Source organism: Zosterops lateralis, assembly GCF_965231275.1.
Source record: "Zosterops lateralis genome assembly, chromosome: 2".
NCBI classification, from domain to species: Eukaryota; Metazoa; Chordata; class Aves; order Passeriformes; family Zosteropidae; genus Zosterops; species Zosterops lateralis.
This window is the reverse complement of record NC_139763.1, coordinates 25,139,069-25,153,554: the sequence shown is the minus strand read 5'-3', so window position 1 is coordinate 25,153,554 and position 14,486 is coordinate 25,139,069. Positions and strand designations below refer to the sequence as shown.

General features: G+C 37.5%; 1 protein-coding gene across 2 annotated transcripts in view; it reads left to right on the top strand.

The window, feature by feature from the left end:
* COL4A1 (collagen type IV alpha 1 chain) overlaps window positions 1–14,098 on the top strand; it is a 120,928-nt gene extending 106,830 nt beyond the window's left edge. For both annotated transcript variants that reach the window (XM_083855133.1, XM_083855134.1), the window contains exons 44-52: window positions 801–873; window positions 1,580–1,651; window positions 2,959–3,087; window positions 4,499–4,597; window positions 4,746–4,958; window positions 5,702–5,879; window positions 8,693–8,807; window positions 9,428–9,600; window positions 11,193–14,098. In XM_083855133.1, coding sequence (XP_083711259.1) covers window positions 801–873; window positions 1,580–1,651; window positions 2,959–3,087; window positions 4,499–4,597; window positions 4,746–4,958; window positions 5,702–5,879; window positions 8,693–8,807; window positions 9,428–9,600; window positions 11,193–11,274 — 1,134 coding nt within the window. In that variant the 3' untranslated portion in view covers window positions 11,275–14,098. The remainder of the gene's footprint in view (window positions 1–800; window positions 874–1,579; window positions 1,652–2,958; window positions 3,088–4,498; window positions 4,598–4,745; window positions 4,959–5,701; window positions 5,880–8,692; window positions 8,808–9,427; window positions 9,601–11,192) is intronic.
* Window positions 14,099–14,486: the final 388 nt, after the last annotated feature.

Below are 14,486 nucleotides of genomic sequence, written 5' to 3'. Positions count from 1 at the left end.
TCACCTGTTCCACATTTTATTATATAGTGGACTATTACTGTCATACCAATTCAGCCAGGGAGAAACTCTAAACTATACTTTCAAGCTTTTTGCAGATAATCTGCAACAGATAAAAGAAGAAAAGGAAATTGGCAGCAGCCATTACAGTGTCTTTTGAAATAAGGTCTTGGTTTTCCTTGAAGTGAGTCTACAATGAACTTGTTACCATTGATTTCAGGGCTACATTTTGGAATAATGAAGGCAGAAGGAGGAGTCCCCATTGTGTCTGAAGTGTTTTAAGTCCTTGAGTGTTTTAGCCCTGTTGAAAAGTGAAAATCTTCAGAGTATTATAAATTGTTAAGCATATTTAATTTCATCCCATGTGTGAATGTAGACGTTTCCAAGTCTGCTGTGGTCTAGAATTACGCCATTTAATTATCTAACTAGCAACCTCCTGCTAGGACTGCATTGAAATTAGTATCTGCTGAGATTTGTGCTTACTGATGTTTTTCATAATAATATGGTCTATGGTTGAGAACTGGTTTTTTTTTTGGTATTTTTTTTTCCTGCAGTGCTAGTAGGACCCCATTCTGATCTTGTATCTTTGTGAGGCAAAAAATAGTTTAGAAAGAGCAAAGTGTCACTCACGTCCCCATAAGGAGAAGCTTCTCATCTAATCAAGGGAGAGAATGACCATTTCATAAACTTAATGGCTTTCTCATATTACATTTTTTTCATAGGTTTCCAGTAATACACAGTCTATTTGAAAGTCATATCATAATAGTGTAGGATAACTATATTTCACATTTTCTTTTATGCAGGGTAGTCCTGGTTTGCCAGGAGATATTGGTCCAAAGGGTGATCTCGGACCTCCAGGACTTCCAGGTGTTCCAGGTGAGGAGAAAATTCAACATACAAGTATGAAAAGTATGCAAAAATGTCTCTTTCATATTGTTCCTCTTTTAAAAGAGATGCCCAAAGAATGTTGATTCTGTGTTAATAATTACTGAACAGGATGCTGAAAGCTGCATCGAAAAACATACAAAAGCATTGAAATTTTTCTTAAGTTTTTTTTGTCTCTTGCCTATTTTTGCATTGCAAATATTAAATGTGCACTTCCTTTAAAAATGCTTGTGAAATTGATTGTTAGATACTACCAGTCAAGAATCTTCAAGAATTTCATGAGAATTGAAGAGGCAAATGTTATAGCTGCATGTGAGGAAATGGGCTCTGTGTGTCTCCCTTTTGATTATATTCCTGCTACTGTCACCATGATGTACATAAAAACACCAAATGTATAAAAAATGCACTTATTAATAGAAAAAACCATAATGCTTTTAATCTAGTGAATGATATTATTAGGGAAAGAGAACTTTGAAAAGAAGTAAGAGAAAAAATAAGAGAAATTTATTTTCAGTCATCATTTGTTTTGTGACTTTGTGGTATTGTTTGTATTGTGTTCCTGCAAACAGTTAAAAAGTACTTGTGCAAATAAAGTCATGTCCTTTTCAGGTTCATGATCATACATGATTATTCCACACATATCCTTCCAAATCAAGAAATTACTGAATTTTCATACAAATATTTCCTTTGACTGCAGGTCCAAAAGGAACTCCTGGCTTCCCAGGCCTTAAGGGTGAGCGAGGTGACCAAGGTCTTCCTGGATCTAAAGGTATAATAAAGACTTGTGCTTTTTTCCCCCAGATATTTTTGGTAAAATCATTATTTGTAATTAATCTGTGGTTATTTGTGGCTATAACTCCATCACCCTTTTGTTCTGTTCTGTTCTAAAAATGCAGAATATGAAACTGGCTATCATGTATCAGCATCTGAATAGTCAGATTAGAATCATAGAATGGTTTGGGTTTGAAAGGATCTTAAAAATCATCTAGTTTCAACCTGCCTGCTATGGGCAGGGACATCTTTTACTAAACCAGGTTGCTCAGAGCCCCATCCAACCTGGCTTTGAATGCTTCTAGGGATAGGGCTTCTGTAGCTTCTCTGGGAAACCTCAGCTCCAGTGCCTCACCACCCTTACACTAAAAAATTGTCCTCCTTAAGTCCAATCTAAATTTACACTCTTTCTATAAACACTTTCTTTCACACTGCTGCCCCTTGTCCTGTCAGTTCAGACCCTGTTAAAAAATCTCTCTAAGTCTTTCATTATAAGCCCGTTTCCTATATTGAAAGGCCTCAGTGAGGTCTTTCCTGGGCCTTCTCTTCTCCAGGCCAAACAAGCCCAACTCTCTCAGCCTTTCTTCATACAAGATCTTTTCCACCCCTCTGGTTGTTTCCATGACCCTGCTCGGACCTGCTCTAACAGGTACAAGTCCTTCTTGTACAGAGGACCCCAGAGCTGCATGTAGTATTCCAGGTGGGGTCTTATGAGAACAGAGCAGAGGGGGAGCATTACTGTTCACACTTCTTTTCATGTAGCCCCATATTGTCTCTCTGGACTGCAAGCCAATTCATCCCATTTTTCATCTGCCTGTGTTTCTCAAGTCCTTCTCTGCAGGGCTCTTTCATTCCATTCATCCCCCAGTCTGTAATGATATTGTGGATTGCCTTGGCCTATGTGTAAGACTTTGCACTTGACCTTGCACTTGTTGAATTTCATGAGGTTCCTGTTGGCCCCCTTGTCAAGGTGCCTCTGGATGGCATCCCTTCCTTCCAGCTTATTGACTACACCACTCAGATTGGGGCTATTTGCAAACTTGCTGAGACAACTCCATGCAACCCAAGGTCTGGGCAGCTGTTTCAGTCCATGAGAAGTCTGTTTGGCTGGAGATATCAGCATAGATAGGCTTCCATTTGGGAAGCTTTGACATTTAATTCACATTTAAAGTCTAGGACATCTTGATATCTTGTGGGAGGCTCCAGTCTCTGATTGCATAAATGGCAATACAAAGTGACTTTTTTTTTTTTTTTTTAATTGTGCAATACTAAATATATGTTGATTTTCTTGGTTGATTTCCACAGGTTTACAAGGCCCACCAGGCCCACCAGGTCCTTTTCAGCTGATTAAAGGGGATCCTGGCTTACCTGGACCTGTAGGACCAGTTGGTCTCAAGGGATTCCCAGGACTTCCAGGTCCCAAAGGACAACAAGGTGAGAGTTTCTATTTGCAAGTAGAAATGCATTTTTTGTAATGTAGAAATAGACCAAAGGTAGGCTAGATACTACAAGATTTTTTGGTATAATATTATCCAATTTTTGTAAACCACTTAAATTCTGTTAATGATGAGGAAGAGAGTCCTTTTTGAAGCTCATCCCAAACAGATGCCTTCCTGGTGATTTTTTTATAGCCTCTCACTCTGCAGTCATCACATCAGTATGTGAGGTCAGCAGTAAGCAGAATGACCTGTAACACTCTGCTCATCTGTTCCCCATAAAGTATTTGTTAGGATGTCTTCTGTCATTAGTCTTGAATCCAAACTTAAACAATGTGTGTCTCTGGGAGAAGATAAGCATGAGGAAAACCACTTGATCCTGGAATGAAAAGTGCTTCCTGAGGAAGCTTGTTCCATGGTCCTAGATTTCTTCTTTTAATCGAGATACTGCAATTTTTATAAAGAGTAGGTGAACTGCAAAAATGAAACACACTAGAAAGTAAGAGAATTGAGCAAAAGGTAGGAGAAATGAAATGCTGGGACGTGAAGAACATGTCTTTCAGAATGATGGGACATGGAGAATAGGAGCTCAGAAGTGTTAAGATTCTAAGGGAAAGTTTTTTTCCCTGAATGATTTATGTTAAGTTAATGGGAAATTACAGTGGAGGATAATGAATATCTTCTTCCTAGTTAATACAGTAGATATAAAAGCTTTTTCTTGAAGGTGGGGATACAACTCTGCAACTGCTGTTCTTTAGGAAGTAGCTATGAAATAGTGTAAGTGATTGAACACAGCATGGGTTTGTGTGTATGGGATCCATTGCTCCATCAGTAGTAGACAATTCAGTACATAAACACAATATTGCTTTTTAGGTGATCAGGAAAAGAAAAGCTGTGAGCATCTAAAGCTTCTGATGAGTCACAGAAGTGTTGCTGTAGTGCTGATGGTATTAACTACCTTCTTCTGAAGTGAGATTTGCTGAGTTTATCTAGTATTCATAGCATCTCTAAAAATTGATAAAGAAAAGACATAAAATATGTTTGAAAACTTGTTAGGGAAGGAGCTAAGAGGATACCCATTTTGCCACTGTTCGTGACTGTACTTTTTTATGCTCTGTTTTTGATTGAGTCATATGATAAGCAGAGAGGGAAGAGATTCCTTTTCATATGCCAGGCAAATGCTGGTTATTTTAAGAGCATGCTCTCTCCTTATTTCTCATTTATTTACTATAGAATCACTTTGGAGTAACCCTCCTATATTCTCTAGATATGGAACTGTATGTACTAAATCTGCATGAGTTTGGTTTTTGCTGAGGCATACCTGTGCTGTGCTGTATGTATTAAAAGTGAAAAAGTCAGAACTTACATGAAATAACATCCAATAATAATTATTCCTTGTTTTTCAACAGGGGTGACAGGACCTTCAGGTGTACCTGGACCACCTGGTAGTCCAGGGTTTGATGGTCAACCTGGACAGAAAGGAGAAATTGGTCCTTATGGTCCCCCAGGTAAATCCCTGCATTCTTCAAAGACTTGATTTCTTAATGGAAAAATAACATATGGTATTAGGTGTGAATGTGTTTAATTTCACTTTTTTAGTTATGTAGGGAGAGTATTACTGTCTGCAGAAATAAAAGGAGCCTCTCTGTGTTGCAGGGCCCAGAGGATTCCCTGGTCCCCCTGGCCCTGATGGCCTGCCCGGGGCTATGGGCCCACCAGGGGCACCATCTGTTGCTCATGGTTTCCTGGTCACCAGACACAGTCAAACCATTGAAGAGCCGTCGTGTCCATTTGGAACAAGACTGATTTACCACGGCTATTCCTTGCTTTATGTACAAGGCAATGAAAGAGCACATGGCCAAGATCTGGGTAAGTAGAGACCAAATTAGAATTCAGTTAGAATTCATTACAAACCAAATGTTTCTCTCATTTATAGAACTGTATTGAGCAAATATGTGTAATTGTTCTGGCTCAGACTCAGGCATCCCAGAACAAGGAAGATGTTGCTATACCACAGTGAATACAACACCTAGTTACTGAGATGGCTCATGGGGTCTGGACAGTCTGATAGAACTGGGTTTGCACATATTTATGGGGAGCCCTTTATTGCAGTCTACGGCTGTCTACAGGGAGGGTAGAGAGTATGGAGTCCCTTCTCAGAGCGTCTCAGTGACAGAAGAACCAATGGACCACAAGTATGAGATACATTTCATTGAAACATAAATAAAAGCTTTTTTTCTCATGCTGATGGTCAATCATTGGAACAAAACCCCAGAGAGATGGTTGAATTTCTTGTCTTTGGACATCCTCAAAACACAACTAAATCTGGACCCAAGAAACCAGATCTAACTGGCAGGGCAGTAGGATAGATGGCCTCTAGAGGTCTATTCCAACCTAATGTATTCCATAATTCTGCGGGCAAGACTGGACTACTCCTTTCCTTGTCCTGTTTCTTCCTCATGAAGCTAGGAGAATTCACTTCTCTGAGAAAACTGAGCCTTCTAGAGCAAGTGTTCTCTGCCTTTTTAGCTGCTCCTGGAAATAATTGTTAAGCAGTTGGTGGTGGTTTAACAAAACTGTGTTAAGAAATAACCTTTCACTTTACATTTCAGGCACAGCAGGAAGCTGTCTTCGTAAATTTAGTACCATGCCTTTCTTATTCTGCAATATCAACAACGTCTGTAATTTTGCATCAAGGAATGACTACTCCTACTGGCTGTCTACTCCTGAACCCATGCCAATGAATATGGCTCCTATCACTGGAGATAATATCAGACCATTCATCAGCAGGTATGGTTTCAGTTCTGCTGCTGTATTTATAAAGTGAAAAAACCTGTGGAAAGAGTGTAGGGTACTTTATTTTTCTGGACAAGGCTTTTAATCTGTATATTTTTATTTCCTGCCTTTAAATTTAAAGTTTGAATTCTTTTGATGAAATGTTTCAAAGTGTGTGTGTTTTCAGTTTAGTCTTTGATCAAAAGTAAATCCATTTTTGGGGAAACCCAAAGGAATCAACAGCCTATGTTGAATATAATCGAAATGAAAAGATTTACTTTGAAATGTTGTCTTGAAATAGCTGTGATGTACTTTGAAGGAGAAAAAGTTTTGCATTTTTACACGATTCCTGTCTGAAACACTTCTGTTTTTTGACTAGCCATAGCTAGAAGCTTTTTAGAGCTCAGTTTCCTTTTGTTTGGAAATCGTAGCATTTTTATCATACAGTAGACTGACAAGCTTCTTCCATTATTTTAGATATTCTGCTTGAATACAATTATTATTGTTTGAATTAAAGGAAACAATTGCAAAATCAATCATCTATTTTTTAATAATTCCAGATTCGCAGCTAGCATGAAGAATGATGCTTGTATCAGAGTCATAATTGTTCTGCATCAATGCAACATGTTGAACTTCTGGCCCATTTGAAATTTTAGGACCACTAGAAATCCTCTTCTGGCATAATATGCCCAATGCTGAAGTCAGAGTTATGAGCTAAATATGGTAAACTGCCCCACTGTTAGATACGAATCTGAAAAGGGAATCTTTGACTTACAGCTTAAGTGATAATCATTAGATTTAGGCATTACTGTCCTTTCTGTCATTGCTTCTAATCTGTATCAGCTCTTACTGATCCCTCTTCCAACCATATTTAATGAGTGGGAATGGAGGTTGCTGGTAGTGATTTCTCGGGTACGTCCAAGAGAAAGGACAAATAAAGTCATCACTAGGTTGTATTCGGAACATTTTGAATGTTCAAAAAGCTATATGCTTTTGCAAAGCTATATGCTACTGCAAAACATTTGATGTTTATTTTGCATAGTGAAATCCATCCTGTATCTGCAGCTGAACTCTGTATTCTTACTTTTGGTATAGTACCAAGGAAATTGGCATATTTTGAAAATGAATGGGCAGATTGAGGACAAGTTTCTCAAGGGAGCCTATAGCTTTTGTTGACCTTAAATTTTTGGTTGTTAGTTGCATGTGAATGGAAGGGGCTTGACTTTCAGAAAAATTCAAATTGCAAGCCTCTGAAATTCATATTCCTTTTATGCCATCCCATATCATGCACCCAAAATAGCCTTTAACAGTCACATTTGAAACTCTTGCTGAAGGAGGTACTAACCAACACTTTGCCTTATCTTATGCCTACGGATTAGCTTTTGCACCATAAAAATGAGTAAGTGTGTATATGTATGTACATATGTGTGTGCATGTTTGCTCATGTGTTTTTCTCCTTTTAGTCATAGCAACAAGTGAAATAGTCGTAACATTCATTTTAGAAAACTAGCAAAGACTCTTCTTTCAATTTATTTTATTAGTTGATGCTTTTTAAACAACAGTTTTCCCTGTCCAAATATTAAAAATGTGTAGAAGTGTCACTTACTGCCTTGAATCATAGGACTTCTTTTCCTGTAAGGCCTTCTACTGAAATATCAGAAATCTCTTGAAGCAAAGCAGAGCTCCAAGAATAGAGGCAGCTTTACATTCCTTCTTTTAACTTACTCTTTCATTGATGTGTTTCTTAAAATAACTCTCTTGCTTCTGCACTAAAGATGAAGGCAGTAGGTATGAAAGCAGTCTTCACAAGGCAGAAATAGAAAGCTTTCATTCTGAATACCTTTGCCTCTCTGCATTTTCCAGAATCCAACTTAATCTATTTTGCGCTGGATTCTTTTCTCTGCTCTGATAATAGGAATCAGACTGTTTAGTTTTGAATCACTTTCATAATTGCTAACTGCAGCAGCCAGTTGAAGAGTTGTACAAGAAAAAATGGATTATATCTACCAAATTCCTTATTGCCTGCCCCCATGTTAAAATTCTAGCCCAGCTTATGGTTTTTTTATGATTCTCCTGTGAAGGCATGATTAGTCATTGGATTATTCAGTAACCTAGCAGTTCAGAGACATGAGGAATTTATCTAAAATAAAAGAGCTGGTGCTGCATGCCTTTCTGGAGAAGTGCTTTGAAGTTTGTTGGGCAGGTTACTTTGCTAGAAATCTCTTACTGGAGATACAGACCACAAATGTAAATAAAAAACACTTTCAAGGAAAATACATGGGAAAGAGTCTGCATTAGATTAGATTAGCAGTGATTGCCTTTGTAAGACATTTTCCAGAGAGATGGCTTTTTCTCTGGAAGTTAGAGCTAAGTTTAGGATGATGAATTGCTGTTACTTGTTTCTCATCTCAGTAGACTGCTTTTAAGTGATACTTGCTGAGTTACAGTGTTTGTCTATTTGCCTCCCATGTTCAAGACATTGAGCACTTTTAGAAACTTCAGTACAAACAGGACTAGAAAAAGAAAAATACATGTAAGTATTCAGATAAGAGGTCTCTTGTTTGTTTCTCATAGGAAAGCTAATAGGAATAAGACTTAATAGTTAAACTGTCTCTAAGTAAGGGAGAAATTAAAACTTTACAAAATAAATTAGATACAAAAAAGATATAGCCAGTTGGCTGTTTTTCTAAATGAAACATTGTGGTTTTCCTTTGATTTTGAATGTAACAACATTTTCTATTTCAAGATTCCATAAAGAAATTAGCTTCTGAATAAAGAAGTATTAATCCTTAAGTGTATGCAGCTCATTCATGTCTTGGTCCTTCTAGATGTTCTGTGTGTGAAGCTCCTGCTATGGTAATAGCTGTTCACAGTCAAACAATTCAAATACCACCATGTCCTGAAGGCTGGAGTTCACTTTGGATTGGTTACTCCTTTGTCATGGTAAGTGCACTGGGACGTACTCTGAGCTGAGGAAAGCATTTGTTTCAGGGTTTTGATCTACAGAAAGTTAATATCTGACTCTTTCACTTCAGGTTTTAGGAGGGCATTAGATGTCTACCCTTTGTAGTGACTTCAAAAAGAATCTGATCATTTTCCCAGGCAAGGTCTAGGCATGGTCTGAGACACAGCATGGATCCAGGCATTTGGCAGTGAGAGAGAGGCCACTATGATGTGGGGTGGGAATGGAGTTAAGCTTTTCAGATGAGAGCCATACCAGACTCTATGCCTTGTGGCCCAAGAGCTAGCGCTGACATGTTGTTTACCTAGAGATAGCTTGGGTCCTGCTGTCTCTCCTGAAGGACTTCTGTGCATACAGCTGCCCCTGAAGCTGATATTGCTGATGTGTCATGCTGCTGTTGAGTGAGAGAACCCAATGGCATCTCTGGAGCCTTCAGCTCCACCTCCTTGTTCCTCCTTGAGCCGAGCAACAAAACAGCAGATGGACAGAACAGAGGACAAGGAGGGAAGTGTGAAGGAATATTTGTGCGAGAGAGCTCATCAGAGTTGTAGCAGAAGAGGTAAAGAGTCCCTCTCTGACCCATGGTTTTGCATTTTCCTAGCACACCAGTGCTGGTGCAGAGGGCTCTGGCCAGGCCCTGGCGTCCCCTGGTTCCTGCCTGGAGGAGTTCCGCAGCGCTCCCTTCATCGAATGCCATGGCCGGGGCACCTGCAATTATTATGCAAATGCTTACAGCTTCTGGCTTGCCACTATAGAAAGGAATGAGATGTTCAAGTAAGTTCATGGTTTATTTATAATTTTTTGAGACTCAGTTGAGCCTTATCACTGAATAAAAGAAATATTTTTTGAATGTAATACAGGTTCAAGTATTGGCTGTTCACCAGCAGAGTTAATTTATGTAGTTAATTATTTTCGTAACATAAAGAAAAAAATTAGTAACTTCTAAGGGAATTAATGAATGTGTTGTCATTTAGTGTTTGCAATGCGTCATTTGTACCACATATTTTGCTTTTCAGAATAATCTAACACTATGTTTTTGATTGTATTCACCAAGTGGTAACTGGGATAGGTTGACACACTGATTGAAATTAGATTTGAATATAAAATTTCCTGTAATGGATGTTAACATATAATAGAACCACTTGCAATTTGTACAAGTGTTAAACTAAGAGAGTTGAACAATTATTTACCTTTCCCTAATGTTAGAGGAAGTATGTTTGAGTAAAATGCAGCTGGTGGTAATAGATTTTCTTCTGGTCTCCTGCACGTAAGTATTTTTCAACACAGGCTAATTTGCTCTATATGGATGTTATTGATATGTTAGCATGTAGATCCGTTCCCATGTCTGCACAGCTTAACTGGTCAGCAGACATTCCTCTGGAGTGCAGGTAATCACCCTCTTCCACCACAGTCCTCACTGCTGCTCCTGTTACCCTTAATCTCTTCATGTCATCTAGGTCTGTGAATGATGCCTTGTCTGTCTCAGAAGGAAGCAGGTTATTTAGCCAGTTTTCACTGTTTATCAGATAGTTGTCAATGGAGGAGGTAGAAAAATTGAGCACTGGGGCTGAGTATCACTGGGGCTGTGATAATCTCATCAGCCAGAAAAGCTACTACCAAAACCACCCCACCTCTGGGGTAGGACCTGGATCCCTAGGAAAGAGGAGAGCTGGTCAGAAGAAAATTTAGAGTGAGCACTACGGTTGTTTCCATTCCTTGAGTCCCACCTAGAGGCCTCTCAACTTCACACCCTTTTCTGGCTACAAACTATGCCTTAGATTAATAAAGTAATCCCAGATGAGGGGACTTGTCCTGCTATCATATATCACAAATACTCCTAAATTTCCTGTAAACTCATAATCTTTTTTAATGAAAAGCATTAAATTTTGTCTGAAAATTATTTATTTCTAGTTGCTAGGAGTAATTCCTTATGACAGGTTAGAGGCTAAAGGCTTTGGTTTGTATTTTTATATGATGTCACATAATTTCCTTTGCCAGCTTTTTATTTGTCTTTAAAGTCACAAGAATTAGCACAAAACTCATAAATAGTCAAATTTCATCTTCTTTGCCCAATTTTATTTTATTACCCAAATTCTAGATTGTTTTCAAACTGGTGCTTTAAGAGATGGTGTTCTAGGTTAAGGAAATGTTATGTCTTGTGAAAAAACAGAATTCTTCAGTAACTGTAAGTGTGTGATGTTTAAAACTAATTTTACAGTAGTTTATGACCAAACTTGGAAGTGGTTACACGCTGGAGAACTTTGATTCAGCAGAGTCTGGAAGGGAGTCTTGCATTCAAAGTTGGTATTGTCAATTATAAATCTGAAAATTGTTAATGGGTCTTTTCATTTCTTTCTTTTCAACAGGAAACCGACTCCCTCAACTTTGAAAGCCGGGGATCTACGCTCAAATGTTAGCCGTTGTCAAGTCTGTATGAGAAGAACATAATGACTTTTGAATTTCAACTAATTTCACACAATATGGTGCTATTCGTTTAACAGCAATGAAGCCTAGACATATATCATATGTACCTCATTGTTGTCCAATACGAAAACAGTAAAGTGCCTTTTAGGAACTTGCATAACTAACACACACTGCTTTACTGGCCCTGTCCTTGCTAAAGAAGAAAAGAGACAACAAAGATAAGCTTCAAATGTTGACATGCCAAATGGCACTTTTGATCAAAGTATATGTATTTTTTATATAAATGCAATGCACTGATAGAATAAAAAGTCAGCATTTATCTAGAAAAAAAAAATGCAAAGGTGCTAGGAGGTATGCAGTTCTGCCTTATACTGTTTGACCCCCTCTTTCTCATTCTTGTATTATATATTTAGATTCATTTTTCTTCCCCAGATAAGTTTGTTGCCGTTATCTAGGTGTCTTAAAATCCCAGACTCTTGGGTATGTACTTATTGTTCTTGTACAAAGAAATACTAATGTAAAAAAAGAGGTTTGGGATTACAGACTGTGGTTAAGCATCATGTAACCATCTTTTCACAACATAGAGTGCCATCCTGCAAACCTTTGCTTCTGTTTGTAGCCTTTAGTGCTGTCAGTATTAATGGGTCTACATCTGGAAGAGATTGCCAAATTGGCTTCACAAATAGGCAAGTAAGTGTTTCTGCTATGTTGGTACTATGCAGCTTCTTTGTGCAGTAGAACAAACTTTCCTGTGGAATAAAGAATGATCCAGCAATGGTCAAGAAAAAAAATTATATATAAATATTTTAGTAATTTATATAGGTATCAACCATTAGGCAAATCAAGCTCTGAGTTTATAATTTCAAAAAGAAACTTAAATTTTTTTTATTCTTTTCAGTTTCATGAATTAGTTGTTAAATGCCAAAATATGATGTGAAATGTTCATTTTACATAGTAATTTCAATGCTGAAGTTGCAGAGACTGAACCCAGGTTAATAGTTATTTGTGTTTATAATAGTAAATCCTGCTTTGAGCTTATAGTCTTTATTCTGTATTTAATATTTTTCAGGGTTTTAAACACTACTCACACACTGAATGACTTGATTTTGAAAAGTATAAGGCCTTAATTTTGTTAATATTGTGCCAAAAAATTCTTCAAAGTGGCCTCAGAAATATTTCTAAAGAATTTCTATGCAATGATACCATTGTTAGAGCATGTCTGTGTCCAGAAATGTTTTATGGACTATTACCATGCAAATACCAAAAAACTTTGCAAATGCCAAGGCCTTTGTGTAATTTCTTACATGTGTATTTCTTAAAAATTCAAGTTTGTAATAAAACTATTTGTGTAAAAAAAAAAAAAAAAAAACAGAAGAAAGGAAGAAGTTTTTACTAATTTGTTATTAGCACTCATTTACAGCAATGAATTAATAAGCCACCAATAAATGCACAAACTTGATGCAGTCCTAGATGCTTTTTGTTTTGCACATCTTGCAGATGTACAAAGCATCTTCTAAAGGGGGAAACAGGGCACTGTACTGACACCTCTGTTGATATCTTGTAAGAACTGAAACTGATAGAACATGAGAAACTTATCACTGAAATGTATTTGATACGAACACATTATAAAAATCTGCTAACTTCATCTCAGTTCATGGGAATCAGTGAAATTATGGCATTTTTCAGTTTTCCTTTGAATTTTTCATGCACAAACAGAACTGAGTTATACAGGATAATAGTTCAAGTATCTCATATAACTTTGCTTGTAAGTGGGCAAGGTGAATCTTGGCTCTGGTTGAAGAGGAAATGGGCCATGCTATTGTTTTCCTTGGCAAAAGCACATGAAGTGCTAAAGTTTATTGTTTTCCAAAATTTGTGAAGAAGTTTGGCTGCTGCTGCTGTTTTGAACTTGGCTTTTACTTAAAATCCTTCAGCACATTCTCTGACCAAATGGCTGAAGGCTCCTGCATAGAAATTGGCCATTTCATTTAGCAATGATTCTCAACTCTCATGGAGGTTCTGCCACTTGATAATTTTATTTATAGAAGACCAGTCCTCATGAAAGTTCCTTGCTAGTCTGTAAAATAAAACAGTCTGATTATGCCTGAGCAGCCTCATGCAGGGTTTTCCCAAGGGACACTTTATATCCAGAAGTGGAGAAGACTATAAGGCGATTCCTTGTGGCATCTAGGAAAAATTATGCAAAAATTCAGTCTTCACTGACTCAAAGCATCCAAACTGCTGCTCACACTACAGTTTATCTCCTGGTCAGCTAAGGATTTAATTTGCTATGGTCAAATTGTCTTAGAACTGCCAGACAGTTGGGTTTATAAAGCCCTTCATCAGGGCTGGATGTGTATGAACCGTTGTCTTAATTGGGAGCATTTGGAAACAAGATCCTTTGAAAATTTTTGAAAACTGCTTGAACTGTAGCTTGATATCTTCCTTATCTAATAGTAATTATTTATTCTATAACCTCCAGCTCATATAATGACCTAAACCATTCTCATGCTGAAGATGCTGTTTCTTCTTAAATCAGTCACTAAACATTTTGGTGCTTATTGAATATCAGTGAGATCTCCTGAAAATGTGTGAATGCTAGATTTTGATGCCCTGGGTGAGGAAGAGCTCATGTGAAGCACTGCCTTGCTTTCAAAAAGCTCTTAATACTCCATATTCAGGCATTTATGGCCAGCGTTTGGCTGCAGTAATGTTCATTGTGTGAACAGACAACTGCTAACTCATCAGTTATTCAAATCTTGCAGAAGCTTCAATTTCAGGAGAAAATTTTTGAGTGCAGTACTTGAAGAGTCTCTGTCATGTTCTAAATAAATACATTTCTAAAACAGCAGGTGGTGCCCTTGCTCTCTTTGTGGTAACATCGGGACGGACAACTTCACGCTTAAAAATACCTTGGTCTTTAATCTATTAACATGACCCTATTGAATATATGACTATTTTCCCATGTCTCCGCCTCTATTTTGACATATTCTAGTCACTAGCAATTTTCCTTTTGAAATAGGAATGGATCAGTTTTCAATTAAAAAAAAGTCTACACATAACTGCAAAATAAAGATATAATTAAATGATCCAATAATATTTTGAAGCAAATGATGTCTTAGCCTGGGTGTCTTTTCTGATAAATGTACATTCAGTTTATAAGTATATTTCCTATCCATTTCATAGTGGTAATTTCCTTGATGAAATACACATTTTTCTATGTAACAGGACTCCTG